This window comes from Schistocerca gregaria, chromosome 5 (assembly GCF_023897955.1).
Source record: "Schistocerca gregaria isolate iqSchGreg1 chromosome 5, iqSchGreg1.2, whole genome shotgun sequence".
Classification (NCBI taxonomy): Eukaryota; Metazoa; Arthropoda; class Insecta; order Orthoptera; family Acrididae; genus Schistocerca; species Schistocerca gregaria.
In genome coordinates, this window is record NC_064924.1 from 532,815,734 (window position 1) to 532,836,720 (window position 20,987).

The 20,987-nt window shown below is 38.5% G+C and overlaps 1 protein-coding gene across 3 annotated transcripts in view; it reads left to right on the top strand.

Moving 5' to 3' along the window:
- The first annotated feature begins 2,638 nt into the window (after positions 1-2,638).
- The window catches only part of LOC126272335 (uncharacterized), a 115,366-nt gene continuing 97,017 nt past the window's right edge, over positions 2,639-20,987 (top strand). Inside the window, exon 1 of one of the 3 annotated variants that reach the window (XM_049975116.1) lies at positions 2,639-3,030. In XM_049975116.1, the coding sequence (XP_049831073.1) occupies positions 2,806-3,030 (225 nt within the window). In that variant the 5' untranslated portion in view covers positions 2,639-2,805. The remainder of the gene's footprint in view (positions 3,031-20,987) is intronic. The other 2 variants (XM_049975117.1, XM_049975118.1) reach the window with 2 other exon arrangements.

Consider the following 20,987-nt stretch of genomic DNA (forward strand, 5'->3'; position numbering starts at 1 on the left):
TTAATGGGATGGTTTCACGCTGGATACGCGAGGAGGGTGGAGTACCACACATTGCCATACTGTACTGCGATACGTCATTAACTGATACTAGTGCTACCAACTTTGAACCCAAGGCATTTTAGATTTCACAAGGCGGAGAAGTTCAAAAAGAGTACCGCATCTGTAAATGAAGGAAAAGTGTAGAGTGCATAGAGAAGAAGATGAAAAAGAGTACTTGTGCTCTCTTTAGAGCACGTCTGGTCATTCTGAGCAAGTGAGATACAGGATACAACTTTCTTCAAGCGCAAAGCACATGTATGCGTATACCACAACTATCGCTTGGGACTGGCAACATTACAATGCCCGTCAGCGTGTCTCGATCTGCGTGAGCCTCCACCGTTCGTGAATCGGACTACAATCATTTGCAGACCCGCTTATGGTGGACACAAAGTTACCTCGACATCCGACCGTGTCTTCTGAGTGCTAAAATGTTTTGATAGGCAGTATGTTTAAAGAATCATTACGGAGATAATTCTCAGTGACGTTAAGGAGCAGAAATAGTCTGACGAGTTCTCTTCCCTTAACATGTAATGTAGTCTAAGTAAAAATTAATTAAGGCAGTAAATGTGGGGTGCTAGTATAAATGCCAAATCTGAAGACGAATATGCAAGTGAAGTCCCAATGCCAAGTAGTTTCTTAGAGCACTTCTGAGAGAAATTTTACGAGTTGACGTTAAATCACATTTTTTTCTATACTATTAAATACCAAATGAATTTTATAATGGCTAAAATGAAGACAAGTGAACTAAAGTTTTAAGTTTAATTAGAGGATACGTTTACATCAGTAATCTACTTATGTAATTTTAGCTAATGGGGTATTACATGTCATGCGACATCACAGCTAATGTCCTCTGGAGCGTCCCATCACAGTATTTTATTTCGTGTAAGAATTTTACTGGATAAGATATCATTCTCATCCATTGTTGCTTCAGTTTTGCTTCATCGTAGTCCAAGTACTGGTGTGTCCAATGTATATGCAAAAAGTGATATGCAGAACGACACGACAACCTCACTAGGTAAATGGCCGAACCCACTGATTTGGTCGGACTTCATCATTATCAAATGACATGGTGGTGTCGCGCGATAATGTGTCGCGCACAAGGGACTATTTGTCATCAATCAATAACGACAACATCACCAAAATAGGGAAATATTACCTGTTGATGTAATGTCACTACAGCATCACGGCAGTGCAAGGCACAGAGGATACAACGTACAACTTCAGTATACATACGGCAGCTGCCCTTTTAGGGTGTCACAGACAGTGATGTAATAAGCTATTCTACCGGGAACGCCACACTACTTGGCTGGTAGCCGGAGATCTTGCTCAGTGGCACATGCAGATAGTGCCCTGGGCTGTTTCTTACTGCAGCATAGTGCACAGCACGACAGTTTCTGACCTCAATCAGTGACAAGTGTAATGGTCGAAGTACTCCGAAAATTTGTGCACATACATTATCACATTACAGAACAACTTCGCGATTACCAGTAGCAGCAAGCGGGGCTGTAAAACTTTTTAAAATTTCACAAGAAACTTGAGAAAAGATTAATTTTTTATTTGCTAGTATCATACGACATATTCATTTGTCATTTGTATATAACAGCCAGGAGATCCTTTGATTGTCTAGCTGGCAGTGTATCGATGGTTCTTTAGAATTGTCCATGACTCATGGTGTGAAGTGGTACTATGGACGAGAACTACCTTTGGACTCTTCGAGAGCTGATTTTCAAGTTTAACTTACGGTACTCAAGCAGTGCCGTGTGCTTTTTTAAGTATGTCGTTCACTCGTAGCCATTGCGTTAGGAAAAGAACTTCTCAATGTGCACCATGAGCTATGCTTCAAAAGTATTTAATTGCCAGTCCGGTTTTCGGACGTATAGCGCATCAGCAGCAGTATATACTGCGCACAAATACATCAAGTGACTTGCCTGTTAGTACAAAATCTTTATGCTGCTTAAAAATGACGAGGATATCCACGGTACACAAACAGTCGTTTGTACATTAAGTTAATACGAAAAATATTTTCTCTCTGGATAACCATTTGACGAAACACTATAAAAGAAAGCTACTGGCTTTAATGAACCTACAGGCCTTGGGAATCTGAATAGTAAATGTCAGAAATAGAAACGAAAAATTACACCAAGGACAACAATCAATTCGATACCTTTTTTATTCTTTCAACATGTAATTAACGTCACTGAAAAGATCATCAGCCTCGAGGATAGATGACCAGTATCAGAAATCCTTAGCGTTGGACACTACTGAAGTAATTTTGCATTTCTAAGACTACCTAGTAAGTACGAAATATTTTCTGCTTTGTTAATTGCAACAGCAAAACAAAAAATCATCAACGTTTTAGGAAAATTTTTCAGTATTCTATTTGAAAAAATAAAGTCGTTTGCGCTGTCTGTTCTACTTTTAATAATTAACTTTAAGGATAGTGAGATAAAATAGCTTTGTAATTTTAAGCCTAGCATTTATAAAAAGCATAATTTTTACATTCTTTTCTGAAAAAGAAATTTGCTTAATCTCGAGTAGGCCTAATGTTGACATCCCCAATCATTTAAATTTTAGGACAAAGAACACGGTTCATCAGTAGTACTTATTTTATATCTTTCCACGTAACAAGAGGAAGTAACATCTTTGATTGTAGATAAAATGCAAGTTCCTTGTTCATAGACTGTTATTCGCATCTAACAACGTTTATAAAATTGACGGTGGAAGCAACGCAAATTTTCAAAATTCCAGTAGAAAAAATTAACCAAAATGGCTTTAGATGCGCGCTGGCTTCAGATTGTAGCAATAGGAATGGTTCTGCATATCACTAATTCCTGCGTTATTGGTTTTTGCGGCGACATGGGCTTGAAAAGAATCGAACCGGATTTTGAATCAAGTCTGTTCACTCTCGCTACGCTGAATTTACTGACCACACAAAATCTCTGCCCAGGTGTTGTTGCTAGTGCGAATCCTATTGTTGCAAGACTGTTTGAGGTAAGAGATTAATCAAAAGTACAACTTACTTCGTATATGTAAGATTATAAAAGTTGTATAGACTACAGTGGGTTGTCTCCTTGTAATAAAATGGTGTTGCGTGCTGTAGGGGCAACATAAACATTTTATTCTCAGTCAAGCTGACAGTTCCATATTGGTTTCCAGTTTCCACGTGTTTATTTTAAACTTACCCTCGTGTGTTTTTATAAACTTCTTTCGACTTCTGAGAAACGATTTTATAAACGGATGACTCTTGGGTCATATGTAGCGCACCTAATGGTGTAACAATTTTTATAGTCTTCCATGTACCGGTACATACAAAGAACTGTTAAAGTACTGTTGTGTTCAGGGCCAGTGAAGATGTACGAGAGAAAAGAGTTGAGGGGAGAGCCAAATAATACGTCGGCTGTGCGGGAAAACGTTCTCGTATCGGTCCTGGTTGTGTTTATCAGTTTAAATGTCTTTCTCGCGTCATTCGGTGATTTTTTGATTGCAGTAGACTGATTCTAAGAGGAAACTGTGAAGGAATTCTATTTTGTTTTCAGAATTACCTTTCCGGAAGTACTTATAAAATAAGAAAGACAAGATTCGCGTTGCCCTGTGGTACGAGGTTCTAAAAGCAAAGCGATGAGGTGTCAAGAATGCCTTCATTTGCTGTGGTACAGTACGTGCAACGAGAGTGTAGTTCCCTGTGTTCGTTTCAAGGGCAATCTGCGGTACGAATGTTGTATTAGAGACTAGTGATTAATTCATATCGTGTATAACGCCATAGGCTAAATAAATGTTGCGACGCTAACCGTCGGCTTTGACCAGTGCTTTCTTGGTACGCATTTTGATTTACAATCTTTATAGCACTATTTGTTGATATATATTCGTTGGTTAAGAGCCCTAATACTCACCGACTGACCGACAAATCATTTGGAGGCGTTTTGGCAACAGACCGACCGATTTTTCGTGGTGGGAAGTTTGTTTGGTAGAACCACCCTTGTGCGCTGTCAAAAGTTAGTCTTTCCTCACTGCGGATTAAACGCTGTTCGGCCATGGCTAAATGGCTGAAACATGACAGAATTCGAGGCGGACGGAACTGAGAAACTGGAAGACTACATATGTGTGTGAGGCACGTCGTGCGGGGAATGTTGCGCTAGAGATTCAAGAAATAAGCATTAGTTTCATTTTTCATCAATCCAATTTAGGTTTACTCGCGACACTTATCGGAAATGAAACGTAAAAGCCGAAATAGGAAAAAATAGATTTTAAATTTATTGGAAATGAAATCCAAAAACAGAAATACAGACACTGCTTGTTTTTAGCAATTTCTGAAGACCACCAATAGGTAATATCTCCATACGTAACGCAGCCAATGTCAGATAGCTTCCGCAATTGCGAATAAATTTCACAGACAGATTAGCTTTCATTTCCGATACTTGTCGGAAAGAAATCGACGAACGTTTATTCATAAAATGTGCTTACTTCACGGTTTTGAAAAAAAGCCTATCGTAACACGTTCTGCTATTACAAGCCTGGTGTACGAGTTATTTTACTGTTATGGCAGTTGCTAAACGCTCATTTATTATGTATCTTATGCTCCAATGATTAGATGACGTGCACCACCTACATTTATAGTCTTTCATCATCTGATTTGAAATGAGTTTCTTGCACTTATAAGGGACAGTTTTTATATTAGACCCAGCAGTCAACAAATTTTACATGAACATCATTTGTTTACCATGATGTATTTCCCCAGGCAACTATCAGTTACATTGCAGGAATCATTTTAGATAATGAATATGGGGACACAACTGCACTGAATTTTAGGTCCTCATAACTTCTTCCAATAGCAAGAAATAGTAATGTGGCTAAACGCCTCTCCTCGCAACTTACAGCTATTCTCATCAATGTATTCTTATTCGTTAAAAAATATTTTACTACATTCAGTACCTTTGAGAAGAAGGTTTCTACCAATCTTAAATAATTCCGAAAATCATCAGATATCAGCAGGGCCCACCTTAGATTTCATGGGTTTCTTGGTAGACTTTTGTGAGTGCTCGCAAGCCTTTTCGACCCTTAGGACTTTGTTATCGCATATACTGATTTCAGTACATTGCTATACATATGAGCAGTAAACAAAAAGACTACCTGCAAAGTGCGATATCAGTAATTTATTTCTCAATTAAATACACATATTTCTTTCTCAATTACATATACTGTATGTAAATAAATACAAACATTAGAACACACAATAATAATAATAATAATAATAATAATAATAATAATAACGCCTACTAAAAGACCCAAAAATAAAATTTAGTGAGAAATCATTGGAGCAAACTTCGTTATCTTGATTTAAAAAGTCTGGTTGATTTGTCAGTGGCAGAGGAACAATTTTCGACAACTGTAGATGGAACACTAAATCTTCTTTCTTGCAGCTGATGAAGTTAACTCAGTACCTACAACGCAGAAGACTGTGCGTTGGTAGATGCGCAGACTGCAGGGGATGTGAGAGGAGAGTGGTAGTGGTGGGGGCTGTGGGCAGACATTGTAGGGGAAATGCCGAGCGCTGGAGTGGAAGCGCCGTTCTTAACTGAAGGCTGCACTTACGTCTTTTGTAAATAGTAATCCATGGCCACACTTTCATAGTGAACATTCGGAAACATGTCACATCTGCTTTGGTTAGTATCTAAAAATAATTCTGTCAAAAATGCAGTGATTTATTTTTCCTTGGCTTGTTAGCCATTTGTAACTTCCAGAGAAGTGTCATGAGTGGCGAATTTTGAGTAAAACTTACACATTCTTCTGGTTACCATGTTAAAAATTTGCTTCTTTTGCCAAAACACAATGGAGTTTGCACATTCTCACCTCATTAACATTTTGTGCAGACATAGTTGAAAGAGATTTCTGAAACAGTGGTTGATTAATTAATTAAGACTTCGATGCTAAGAGGCCATGGTCAAACAGTAGAAATTCTTCCCCCCTGATGTTCTGTTGCCAACTGAGGTGAGCATTTAAATAGTATTAATGCAAAGATATAATATGCTATGCTGACAAGAGAGTAATAGACAGATTAATTTTGTGGATGGTTCAGTAATTAATGGGGCAGATCGGACTTTAGGTCGTAAGGTATAATGGAAAGATATGCATACCGATCGTTACCTCCACAAGAATTCAAACCATCATTCCAGGCAGAAGAGAGGTGTCATTAAAACATTGGTGGACAGAGCTATCAAAATCCATTAGCCAGTTTATTTGCAAGAGGAACTGAATCTTTTGCGAACAGCTTTTAAGAAAAATGGATACAGCGATAATGAGATTGATCGAGCACTCCATCCTAAAAGAATAGAATCTGAAAACATGCAACAATAACCAACATCGGCTGGGAAAGTTTTTTTCACATTTATCCAGATTATTATGGATCGTATTGGGAAAGTTCTGTCCAAGTTTCGAACTGAAACAATCTTTAGACCCACCAGAAGATTAATCAATGTTTAATACCAGCAAAAGAAGCACGACACCCTCTTGCAACCCCTGTGGGTGTATAAAGTTCTGTGTAGTTATGGGAGGGTTTACATGGGAACAACGGAAAGGTGTTAATACCCGTCCAACCGAGCACAAAAGAAACTGCCATCTGGGACACACCGACAAATCGGTTGTAGCGGAACATGTTTTTGAATATGGTGATCACGAAATAAAATTTAATGAAACGGTTGTGCTAGCTAAGACATCACATATTATACACGTATGTACAGAGGATCCATAGAGATTTATGTTGTTGTTGTTGTGGTCTTCAGTCCTGAGACTGGTTTGATGCAGCTCTCCATGCTACTCTATCCTGTGCAAGCTTCTTCATCTCCCAGTACCTACTGCAACCTACATCCTTCTGAATCTGCTTAGTGTAGTCATCTCTTGGTCTTCCCCTACGGTTTTTACCCTCCACGCTGCCCTCCAATACTAAACTGGTGATCCTTTGATGCCTCAGAACATGTCCTACCAACCGATCCCTTCTTCTGGTCAAGTTGTGCCACAAACTTCTCTTCTCCCCAATCCTATTGAACACTTCCTCATTAGTTATGCGATCTACCGAGCTAATCGTCAGCATTCTTCTGTAGCACCACATTTCGAAAGCTTCTATTCTCTTCTTGTCCAAACTATTTATCGTCCATGTTTCACTTCCATTCATGGCTACACTCCATAAATATACTTTCAGAAATGACTTCCTGACACTTAAATCTATACTCGATGTTAACAAATTTCTCTTCTTCAGAAACGCTTTCCTTGCCATTGCCAGTCTACATTTTATATCCTCTCTACTTAGACCATCATCAGTTATTTTGCTCCCCAAATAGCAAAACTCCTTTACTACTTTAAGTGTCTCATTTCCTAATCTAATTCCCTCAGCATCACCCGACTTAATCCGACTACATTCCATTATCCTCGTTTTGCTTTTGTTGATATTCATCTTATATCCTCCTTTCAAGACACTGTCCATTCCGTTCAACTGCTCTTCCAAGTCCTTTGCTGTCTCTGACAGAATTACAATGTCATCGGCGAACCTCAAAGTTTTTATTTCTTCTCCATGGATTTTAATACCTACTCCGAATTTTTCTCTTGTTTCCTTTATTGCTTGTTCAATATACAGATTGAATAACATCGGTGAGAGGCTGCAACCCTGTCTCACTCCCTTCCCAACCACTACTTTCCTTTCATACCCCTCGACTCTTATAACTGCCATCTGGTTTCAGTACAAGATGTAAATAGCCTTTCGCTCTCTGTATTTTACCCCTGCCACCTTCAGAATTTGAAAGAGAGTATTCCAATCAACATTGTCAAAAGCTTTCTCTAAGTCTACAAATGCTAGAAACGTATGTTTGCCTTTTCTTAATCTTTCTTCTAAGATAAGTCGTAAGGTCTGTATTGCCTCACGTGTTCCAGTATTTCTACGGAATCCAAACTGATCTTCCCCGAGGTCGGCTTCTACTAGTTTTTCCATTCGTCTGTAAAGAATTCGCGTTAGTATTTTGCAGATGTGGCTTATTAAACTGATAGTTCGGTAATTTTCACATCTGTCAACACCTGCTTTCTTTGGGATTGGAATTATTATATTCTTCTTGAAGTCTGAGGGTATTTCGCCTGTTTCATACATCTTGCTCACCAGATGGTAGAGTTTTATCAGGACTGGCTCTCCGAAGGCCGTCAGTAATTCTAATGGGATGTTGTCTACAAGATTTATAAAGTCCACAATAATTTTAACAGGGAAGGAGAAGGCTTAAAGTTAGATTAAGATATGGTGATCGATTTTGTACCAACGATGTGACAACGACAATCTATCACCTTTGATCGAAAATAATGATGTTAGTCAGAGATAGTTTCACTGTCGACAGAACGTGACGAGTGATGGCGCTGTCTATGTGCTCTATATAAATGGAACCTCCACGGCCTATTAGCCAGTCGTTGGGTCATCTTGGAAGATGTTACCCACAGCTGGCAACGAAACGCCAGGAGAAAGAATTTTACTGTTCGACCACGGCCTCTTTGCCTGAAAGTTTTAACTGATGAAGACGCTGGCAGTGGAAGCCTACAAATTACGAGTGGTTTATTAATAAAGTTTATTAAGTGAAGAACTGACGAAAAGTAAGGTCAGTATCTTATGAGAAAGCACATCCATGGTACAAATAAACTTTTAATATCTTCACTTATGTTGTGACAAAATCCATAGCATTTCCGTTCCACCACCTACCGATGGCCGTTAAAAATTATACTCTTTCGTCAAAAAGGTCTGTAGTTCACGGAATAACACCGTAGATAATGAAGTTTTACGTAATAACCATACGGAAAAATGATCTCTTTGCGTGCTACTTTGCCAAAATCTCACTTCGATATCTCAAACCACTTACGAAATATGAGGAATGTTGTGGATATTTGACTCTGGCCTTATCGCTGGAGTGGGCGTTTGTTAATGAGTGAGATAAGTCAGATCAACTTTCTCGAGACTGCTGACAGATAGAGACTTTCACCCAAGTCTAAAGAAAAATTCAGTATGTTAGCTAAATTTCATATGCAGCAACATATTATGTAATATTCACCAAAAGCAAAATCATAGTGACCCCTATTATTCATTGCATACTTTTCGATTGTCGCGCAGTGTCTCACTTCCATTTAAATATCATAATAACTACGATGAAATTTTCACTCTACAGCGGAGTGTGCGCTGATATGAAACTTCCTGGCAGATTAAAACTGTGTGCCGGACCGAGACTCGAACTCGGGAGCTTTGCCTTTCGCAAGCAAGCGTTCTACCGACTGAGCTACCCAAGCATGACTCAGGCCCAGTCCTCACAGCTTTAATTCCGCCAGTACCTCGTCTCCTAAATTCCAAACTTCACAGAAGCTCTCCTGCGAACCTTGCAGAACTAGTACTCCCGGAAGAAAGGATATTGCGGAGACTTGGCTTAGCCACAGCCTGGGGGATGTTACTATAATGAAATTTTCACTCTACAGCCGAGTGTGGGCTGATATGAAACTTCTTGGCAGATTAAATGTGTGTGCCGGACTGAGAAATGCAAAGGTCCAGAGTTCGAGTCTCGGCCCGGCACACAGTTTTAATCTGCCAGGAAGTTTCATAATAACTATTACCATTAACGAAATGATGGGCACATCATAATGAACCTGACATATAAAGCTACAAGTAGAGTAAAAACGATTTTTTTTACCAAATAGTTTCTGTAACATCATTTCAGAAAAACTGCAGACATTGCACCTCGATTCTCTCGTCGCCGACTGACCAAAAGTTGGAAGGCAGTGTCGGCCGCCCCTTCCGTACAAACAAATTAACTCACCCAGCACTATGGATAAAAATTGGTCACTGAGCAGACCCTATCACCATGACGTTGCCCGCATCTCGTTGTCGTGCGGTAGCGTTCTCGCTTCCCACGCCCGGGTTCCCGGGTTCGATTCCCGGCGGGGTCAGGGATTTTCTCTGCCTCGTGATGGCTGGGTGTTGTGTGATGTCCTTTGGTTAGTTAGGTTTAAGTAGTTCTAAGTTCTAGGGGACTGATGACCTAAGATGTTAAGTCCCATAGTGCTCAGAGCCATTTGAACCATGACGTTGTCCTTCCAGGGAAGTTTTTAGTTTGGGGAACAGAAAAAATCTGGCAGGGCCACATCGGGACTGAAGGGGGGCTGGGGAATCGTTGGAATCCCTTTCTTTTTCAGCTAGATGTCAATCATGAAGTAGGTGTGACTCAGCGCATTGTCATGATGCAGCTTCCAATCACCGGCGATGGCTGGCCTCACGTGATGAATCCTGGCTTTCAGTCTCTTGAGCACTTCACCATAAAAAGCACCATTGACAGTTTGGCCTTGGGGCACAAATTCATGATGAACCATGCTCCTGACGTCGAAAAAAAAAAAACAATCTTCATGGCTTTCACCCTCGATTTGCTTATGCGAGCCTTTTTTTGGACGTGGAGATGAAGCGGTGTGCCATTCAGCACTCATGTACTTTGTCTCCGGGTTGTACTGAAACACCAGGTCTCGTCTCCATTCATAACTTTATCTAAAAACTCCGGATCAAGTTCAAGGCCCTGGAGATCGTCTTGGAAGGCATCCGAACGTGATTGCTTTTGAACGTCTGACAAAATCTCCTTACCATCTTGGCGCAGATCTTCCTCATCGACAACTCTTCAGTGATAATATTGTACATTGTCATTTTATCAAATCCGAAGTCGTCTGCTGTCGTCCTGACAATCCGACGGTCGGTGTTCAATAAAAGGCGCACACGGTCTGTGCTTTCGTCAGTTTTGCTGGTTGACGGGCTTCCGGAGAGTTCCTCGTCCTCAATGCCGTCCCGATTGGCAGGCGATCATCGCCGTACACTTGTTGGGCGAGCGCGCGTTGCGAAGTACAGTCGCGTCAGCAAAAAAGCAGTCTCATTACTTTTTATACAAACCATATCACTCATCATATGAGTTCTAAGTAATTTTTGAATTGTATCACTATCATCTAAAGTTGTATTTGTTCTACAAATGGTTTCAAAATTAGAAAAAGTATTTCATTTCTTCATACTGAGAATCCATCAGAGAAACAGTCTTGCTTATGATCATGCCATAAACGACTTTTTAAAATTTTTGTTCATTTTCATCTGAGAGTGTGTATCATGTGCTCCACTGCTGTGTATCATGTGCTCCACTGCTACCGTAATGAGATGCATCAAAGAAAACCTTCCTTTTCACCTCATCTTTTTTGAAAAGAAAAGCTTCCTCAGTCCCAAATTCAGTATCCATTTTTTTAGCTCAGCTTACGGATTCAGGCCAGAGAGCTCTTAAGTATCAAAGGAAATACCTTATGACTGTAGAATCAAACTTTTATATTTATATGGTAGAAAATGTCCTTCCAAATATTCAAGAGGTTCAGTGTTTTAAATTTGGAGAAAGAATTCATCAGTATGTTTATTTCTGCTATCCCATGATGAGGCAAACTTGCAGTGACATTTTATGTATTTGAAGGCTTCTGTTACTTATGGTAACTTTTCTGCTATAGGGTTCGCTGCCTCAGTTTCTCCCTCCACTTTGTTTCAGATAGGCCATGAAGAACTTGTATTTTAATAAAACTTCCCATCTCTGTGGGCTTGCACTGAATGAAATTGTGTGGCTGTTTCAGACAGCTGAAGAATGTACCTGCTATTTCATTACTTCTTGTAGCATGTAAGCCTACTAAGTTCGGAGTATGAGCTACACTAGGAGAAAATGTTGCCAAAAGTTAAATTCTTACACACCTTTTATTTTCCCGGGCATATTTGACCCAGTGTCTAAGCACAGACAGTGCTGTAAATGAATTTCATGATTGTTAAATAGATATGTGATAACATTACTTTTGTATCATCTATATTTTCTGCAAATCAAAATATTCCAAAAACCTGAAACTAGGCATCGTTCGTAACATCTCCAGCCTAAATAATTATTTTTATGCAAACAAACTTTTCTCGTGATCAGGAATAATAGAGTACAGCTCTTTCCGTGTTATTTTCATGTTGTCAAATTCTTCATCTACTTTAATTAACCTAGATGTAACAGACTTTTTGGGATCATTCTGAAATAATAAGTGTGGCAAACACTAAAGTTTTTTTCAATATTTGAAAAGCCATTTCTGACAATTCTGTCTGTCACCGTTACTAAACGGATATGGCCTTTGCCCTGGATCACTTGGATTCCAGTCACAGTCACTAAATCCATCAGACTCAGACGTTTATTCGCTTACCTCGCTTTCGACAGGCGGCATAATGCCTAAATCAGATGCAACTAGTTTAGGTTTTTCCTCAGAACAAGTTTCTGCTTGTGCTAACGACAATGGATTATCTTTTGGAAAAAAGTATCTATCTTTTGGAAAAAAGTATCTATCTTTTTATTTTCTCTAGCTCCTTCGCAAATTTTTCATCGTGTTAACGTTTCTTTCATCACTTCTGTGCACCAGACTGATATGCATAACCCGACATTAATCTTAGAAGTTGATAATTAAAATGACTACTAAAATACGTTCACACGAATGAGGAAAGATTTAAATAACAATGAAAGGAATAGTATAAAATAATTTTTCATATTTTGTACACTACCTCAGATTAAAAACAATATAAAGGAAATTGGCTGATAGATTCACTGATACCTGTAATACCTGCACAAGCTAAGAAGCTTGATTTTCACGGAAGCAACACATTGCACGCTGCTGTCACTCCTAACGTTAATTGAGTAAATTAAAATAATCACACCACTTAAATCTGAAATTCACCGCACGTAAACAACCAGCACGTTGGCAATACAGTCAGTCGCGAAAACAATAGTTGTCGGTATTGTTACCAATGCCGTTTTATTGAAATTGCAAAATCTCAATGTTAGAACCTCTAAGTTACTAAGGGCCTCTTATCACTGGAATAAACGCTATTCTTGTCACCAGAGGGGTCTCAGAAAGTCACCCAATTCATATTTAAATATATTTAATCTATAGAAAGGTAATGATAATCTGTCACTGACAAACATGCCAAACGCTGAATGTTAGGAGTATTTATGGTTTAACTTGACTTGAGAGGTGCTCAGTCATTGGTGCAGTCGATTATCAATATGAGTTCTAAAACTGATTTCGATTGTCAGATGGCTCAGGTTGTCCGACTTTACTTGGGGTCATGTCAGAGGCCAACGCGAGGAGCGAAGGAGTAAGCACAAAGCTGGCCATGCGCCGCGGAATGTGCGGGAACATCTCCGACAGTGCTGACAAAATTTACGGTTCGTGCTCATCACTTGCTGTAAAGGAAATTACGCACGGACGTAATAGTGTTTCGTGAATGCACGTTAAAGCGATTTCTAGTTCACATTTGGTGCTTATTTGATGAAATGAAAGTGATATGAATTAACGAGGGACGTTGATGAAAAACACACACTATTTCAAAAATGCACCAAATCCACAGTTTTGGAGTACGGCAATGAAATTTTGTACCACGCTTTACATGAAAGTAACACATTTACATATAAAATCCTTTGATTATATATATTCAAAATTTTTTAATGAAATTTGAAGTTTTATTTTCAAAAAATAATGTATGTTCCTTTTTCTCAGAAAGTATTTAAGAAATTTCTACAAAAGTTTCTCTCTTTCGTCTCTTTATATGTTTTAAGCTTCTCTCATGAGGTTTTTTTGGAATAGGTCAAATCGGAGAATTTTCATAATTTTTTTATTATAATTCCACAAGTACAATTTCAAATTCATGCAAAATTCCAAGCACTTTGCCCCATATCTCAGCTTGCAATCAGAATTTCAAAATTTGCTCTTGAGACAACGTTTATTAGGTATATGTACAAAATTTCATAATTCTAGCATTCATAGAATCTGAGGAAAATGTACATAAACTTTAAAAAACAAACTTTTCAGGAAACGCAATTTAAAGTTCAACCTAACATTTTTCCTTGTGCCACTTCTTCAGAAGGCACCACATATGTACTCTGGGCCGTCTTTCCGTTCAAGGCTTCTCTTCTGGTTTTTTGTTGTCTGTCTTCTTTCCGTTACGAGGTCTTCAACAGCCTTTTCAGCTGCAGAGACGCACTGTAAATCTATTTTTCTCAGGATGTCTTCAGTAAAATTTCCTATCTTGGAGCCCATTCTTTCTAATACCGTCATCTTTCCGGCGTTCCCATCATTAAATACAATAAGTGCATCATAAATTGCAATTCTGACAACTGTGGCAGATGCAAATGTGTTTTTAGGGTATTATTTCCCTAGGAGTGAATTTAGAGACTCATTTGGATTTTGGGTTTTGCCATGAACACACTTTTAGAGAAGTGCAGGATCAGCCAATGATGACCTATAAAACCAAAGAGTGTGTGTCACGGCCTTCTAGATGTATCCCACACACGTTTGATTGAAAGTAATAGACAGAATCGTTGTTCACTGAGCAGATATTGAAGTGCTGCTTCAAAACGTGCGCTTGCCATGGAGGCCGTCTCATACTTTTAATTAATTTTCAGGCACTTCGGATGCGATTTAAACATTGAAACTTTGGAATCTTGTTGTCCATGAGTTGCACTAACAAATAAAAAATAAATCGAAAATTGACATTTTTGGTCAATTTCATCAACGTTCCCCCTTAAATTAAGGTCACAGCTCAAGGTCAGACAGTAAGCAAATACTGAGCAACAACTACTCAAGCTTCACTCAGCGTCACCTTGCATAGGTTGGCAGCAGTGACGAGCACAATGGCAAGCGTCACGAAAACTTACGAATTCTTTCGACGAGTGCAAGCAAGATTAGAGGGAACTGCCACAAACAAAGTTACGTAAACTAGAAAATCTTATTGTTTCTTCGATTTATTTCGTGTTAGTTTAAATTTGTAAACTAACATATGCATCACTAGCAACACTGACCATACATGCTTTAACGATCGCCCAGCACAGTCAGTTTGGAAAAAAAATTAATTTTTTTAAAAAAAAAAGCACAGCTGAATAAAGAACAACATACACATAGATATATTTTTCTATGGTCCCCCTAAAAGACCAGGCACCCTGACATTCGTCGGGGTTCCCCACCCCCACACCCTCCACACACCCTTTTAAGTGACCCTGCTCCCAGCGTCTTAAGTAGCAGTGCGTGAGTGAATTTCTTTCTTTGCATTTTTGCTCACAGCCTTCTGAGGGCTTTTTTTTTGTCATGCTAACTCTGAAAACAGCCAAGGCAAATATAAGTTTGTGTCTCTGCAATACCAAGCAGCACTTCGTAGAACATGACCACAGTGACCATAAATACGAAATTCACAATTAGCGATAGGGAACAGCGCGGCTCTGTAATCGCTGAGTGAAGTCGGTCGGGAGGTGTGTAGGTTGCAACGAAATCGGCTGGTCGGCTAGTTGGGCGATTAATTGGCGAGTGTCTGGGTCTTTACGAGAGGTCTGTTTAGTTTCGCATGAAATAATAGTATTTAGACGATTTTTAAATCTTGTTTTCTTTAAATATAAGTATTTTAAAAATTTGTACTATTTTTCGTGGTCCCCACGACAGCTCGACTTTTCTTATATTTGGTTCGTTTCCACTCCGATAAACAGTTTCTGCGTGATAACCGTTTCCGTTTACTGATGATTCATACATACACTTGTGCACTTCCGATACTCGACTTTTTTACGACAAATATTTTGTTCTTGGCTCGTATTTTGTGTTGTTGTTTGTATGACAGACGATTCAGTTTCTTTCCGACAAATAGTTGAAGTGCTTCTTGTCAAACCCTTTTCGATTTACTACTGAAAGAACATATATTCGAAACTGCGGATGGCAATCTCCTCCTGAGCTATGTAGGTAAAGTGCATTTACCGGTATTAGCTACAATTTATTTACGGAAAATATGTTTTTTCTTCGCACTGTGTGTTGTGATGTCTACTAGACCTGTAGATATTTTACACCAGTTCGGTTGAGAGTATGTATGCTGAAGCTGCTGAAGTACCACTGTCCTACCACCGCGACCTCCTCTTCCTGATAAATAGTTAAAGTCCTACTTGTCAGATGAGTTTCAGTTAACTCCTGTCACGAACATATGTTCGTAACTGTGTATAGCTACCTCCTTTTGAGCTGTATAGCTGAAATGTATTTTCTGATACTACCTTTCGTTTTTTTACGATAAAGATTCTTTTGGTTTATATTGTGTATCTTGATCTCTACTACAGCTATAAAGCTGCTTTTACGATACTGGATTCAGTTTCTTCCCGGCAAATGAAGTGCTTCTTATCACTAAAGTTTCTGTTCACTCCCGAAAGGTGCATACATTCGTAACTGCGCACTGCTATCTCCTCTTGAGCTATGTAGTAAGCTATATAGCGAAGGTGTATTTTTCGAAACTTTAGTCGAGTCAGTATAAGATCCCGACGGCTAACAGAGCTGTTGTCGACTTTCAGCTTACAGGCGAAAACAATAGTCGTTTCTGTAGGTGGGACAACACTGTAGCGTTTACATACAGATTTTTACAAAATAGCGTTACTTGATTGATTGAGACATACCCCTGGACCTGCGGCGACCAACTCACTGCAACTGTCATTGGTCTACTCACTGCGACTCGACTATAGCTTCAGTTTCTTTTCTTTATAATAAACAACGAAACCCGGCAAGACTGCACAATTGCTAAATATTTATGGGAACTTCGTATACATCCTCAATTCCTTGTCCCCTTCTCTCTAACCATCTTCTCATCCGCCTCTCTCTCCGTACATATCTTCTCACTCCTCTCTCTCTGTCCATTTCCATATGAACGTTCAGTAGGTCAGTACATTTTCTCCTCCCCCATAACTTCCTCCCTCTCTCTCTGTCCATCTTCTCCTCCTCCCTTTTTATGTCCATTTCCTCCACCATCTCTCTGTGCGTAACCTCCTCCCAACCTCTCTGTCCATCTTATGGTTCCCCTCTCTCTAGCCCTCATCTCGTGGTCGTGCGGTAGCGTTCTCGCTTCCCGCGCCTGGGTTCTATTCCTGGCGAGGTCAGGGATTTTCTCTGCCTCGTGATGGCTGGGTGTTGTGTGTTGTCCTTGGGTTAGTTAGGTTTACGTAGTTCTAAGTTATAGGGGACTGATGACCATAGATGTTAAGTCCCATAGTGCTCAGAGCCATTTGAACCCTCTCTCTATGTCACTTTCGGACAGGATGTTCAGTAGAGCGTTGTTTAAAAATTTGAAGTAAATCCGTCAAGATCTTTTCGAGATTTTTGGTAACAACGTTTCCCCTTTATATACTACATATACATTTATATATGTAATACATTACAAAAATATGTAGCCTATGTAAGTCCAAATGTTCATTAGAATATCGTGTAAAAGCTGGAAGTAAATCGTCAAGAAGTTCTCGAGATTTGTGGTAACAATGCTTCCTCCTTCATTTATTACAGTTGTATTTATATATTACATATATTAAAAAATATATATAACCTGTCTGCCTATGTCCGTCCGAATGTTAGAGTATCGTGTAAAAAATATGAAATAAATCGGTCAATTGGTCAAGAAATTTTCGAAATTTGTGGTAACTACACTTCCCGCAACATATTACAAAAATATATAGCCTGTGTCCGACCCAACCTTCATTATAGTGTCCTGTAAAAACTTGGTGTCCTGTAATATTAAGCAAGTCGGTCAAGAACTTCTCGAGATTTTCGGTAACAACGTTTGCTCTTTGTGTATAACTGTCAAATGTCAAACTGATGTTTTTTGTTACAAAAACATGTGATTACAGGAGTGTTTAATTGAAATCAATATTTTATTTTTATTTTTCATACCAAAAACACCATTACCATCTGCAATTAGGAACAGAACAAAAAGAACCTGCCAGATCGGTCGAGCCGTTCTCGAGTGAAGATCCTGCACAATTAGTTTTAATTTCTGACTTTTTCGGTGGATTTTTCAAAACTTTCCTTCATATAAATCTTGGTCTGACAATAACGAAGATAACAATAAAAAAGTCAACCAAATCGGTCAAACCATTCTCAGCTGATGATCTCTTATGGCAATTTATTATTATTTTATATAAGAGATCATCAGCTCAGAATGAATAGTTGTTTGGTTTCTACTGTATGTCGTGGTGCCCATTACAGCTGGACGGCTTGTTTCGACGGTAGTCGATTCAGTCTGTTTAGTTGTTGTACTATTCACTTCGAAGACTAGCTTGATGCAACTCTCCTTGCTGCTCTGCACTGTGCAAGCCTTTTGATCTCCGAATAACTACTGCGACGTACATCATTCTGAATCTGATCGATGTATTCATCTTGTAACCTCCCCACAAAACAAAATAATATGAATATTACTCTCATTTAGCGTAACTACCCAACAGTGAAAATATAATACAATGTGACAAACCTATAACCTTTCAATAATTGACAGTCAATTTAACCTGGTAAATTTTGGACGTCAGCAATGCTGCGTCATGGCCCTGATACATCATTCTGAATAAACTGAAAAAATCTTACCTTAATTAGATCGCCGGATAACGCGTATATATCTGCTCCTATAAGAAATTTCCTGGCGCGGCTAAGTGCAATGCTGGTCGATAGATTTGTCTTATAAAAAAAAGGAAAGAACTGACTTTTCCTTTCAATAATCGGGATTGCCAAGGATTGGAGAAATTAGTGAATTCTTTAAATTGAGATAAATGTCAAAAGTTCCTTTTTATGAGAAAGATTATTATTAACAGATTTTTTTAAAAACATTTACATGGGACTTGATGTAACAATACTACATATGCGCGAGGCTGCTTTTACCTTATCCTACAACGCTCAGGCTCTGCCATCGCTGCACACGACCGGCCCAGCCAACACGATACACCAGACCAGACTGCTCGCTAGCAACAACTTACTCCTACTGCCACACAGATCCTACTGCAGTCAATACTGCTCTTTGGTCTCAGATTCTCTTCTAGCTTACATATCGCAGACTGCGCGTGAGCAATACATCGAAATTACATCAGCTCGAGTGCCCTAGAAACAAATTTTTTAATTATGGACCTCTTACATAACCCTCCACTGGGGGGCAAAAATTTGGCAGCGATGGTGAGTCAATTGGACTTGCCATGAGCAACAAATTTTTCTATAATCTATTTAGTTTACTAAGGCTACAATCACAGAGTATATACATCATTGATAAGTGCAGAACATATTAAGAAATTAAATAAAGTGCACATGCACTGAGTACAAAACATATTCAGAAATGATAAAGTATATACGCAATGAGAACAAAATATATTAACAAAATAGAGTGCACACGCACGATAAAAGTTTTATCATTTTACAAGAATTGAAATGCACTGTATAAGCCTTTACTATTTTACAGGAACTAGGAAAGGAATGGGAAGGAGTGCATCATGGTTGTAGCACAGTAGGTTGCACGTAGCTGCACTGAAAGTCCATATCTTTCTACAGAAGCACAACACCAAGTGAGACAATCTGAAGTTCTCTTCCCTGAAGTATTTATCAGTGTAGCCAAGACACTGAAATGTTGTATTAATATTCAGTGTTATCATTTTGGTAGTACATTAGGTACACCAAACAGTAGGACCATAATAACATCTCCATCGTTCAAGGTTGTGGACAGCTTGATATGTCAACACCATATTCTTGTAGAATCCATACTCTTACAGCAACGTAGAATTAGTGCAAAAACCAATATCGTCCTCCATGATCATGAGGATGGACAGGATAAACGGATATTGCAGTAATTAGGTCAGAAGGTGAAGGACACATTAAGTCTTATGCTAGTCATCATAGAATTACACTAGTGTATCAACCAATTTGAATAATTATTGGAACTCATTGGTTAGTTACTGAACATTTTTCTGCATTATTCAGAAGTCATCATTCAAAGCAAGACTTAATTAATGGCATAGCATTTATGCATAAATCATCATATTACAGTAATAAGTGGCATTCATTGGCCAGTTACAAAGTATTTGTACAGTGTTACAAAACATCATTCAGTGTTATTCACAAGTCATCATTTAAAACAGGAGCTATTGAATTATTGACATTCATTGGCTAGTTACAAAGTATTCATATAGTGTATTGGCACTCATTGGCCACTTACAAAGTATTCATATAGTGTTACAAAACTTTATTCAGTGTTATACACAAGTCATCATTTAAAACAGGAGCTACTGAGTTACTGACATTCATTGGCTAGTTACAAAGTATTCATATAGTGTTACAAAACACTATTCAGTGTTATTCACAAGTCATCATTTAAAACAGGAGTTATTGAGTGTAGCATCAAGTTACTGGTGTTTATATACGATATCATGTAAGTGACATAAGACATATTTTAAATGTAATACATTGGAACTATTACTCAAGGTCGGTATTCCAATAATACATAGACATAATGGAATCAATATACAGAAAATTTGCATTATCTTTAGAACTAAAAATATATCTTAAACTGACGGAATTATTTAGTTGTATACTGGTAATAGTTGGGACTCGTAATAATTTTTTTTCTTTTTTTTTTGACAATGCATTGCACTGGGATCGATAATTAATTGCTGGGGCATGAAAATATTTGCTTTTGACTTATTGCTGGAAATAAGGATTATTAACATCATTCGTCATGAGTCAGCTGTAGCAACGTTATGAAACAAGTACAGTATATGTGATCACATTCATAAATGATAGACACAACTGGGTAACAAAATGCAAGTACTAGAACAGGTTTAATAACAAACTACTTATAGCATATTATGTCACGAAAAGCTTCTCCTGGAAAAAATACAAAAAGGATTATTGAGCTGAAAGAAGAAATGCATATTATGCTGAAAAATAGTGAACTTGGAATTAACAGGTAATGAAACGTGTACTTATTATGTATGTACTCTAGCTGTCTTTTCCAAAACATTCAGTCATTATACTATGCAACATAAGACATACTGTCAAAAGGAACTGCAACAAATACTTAAATAACTACATAGCATTTCTTA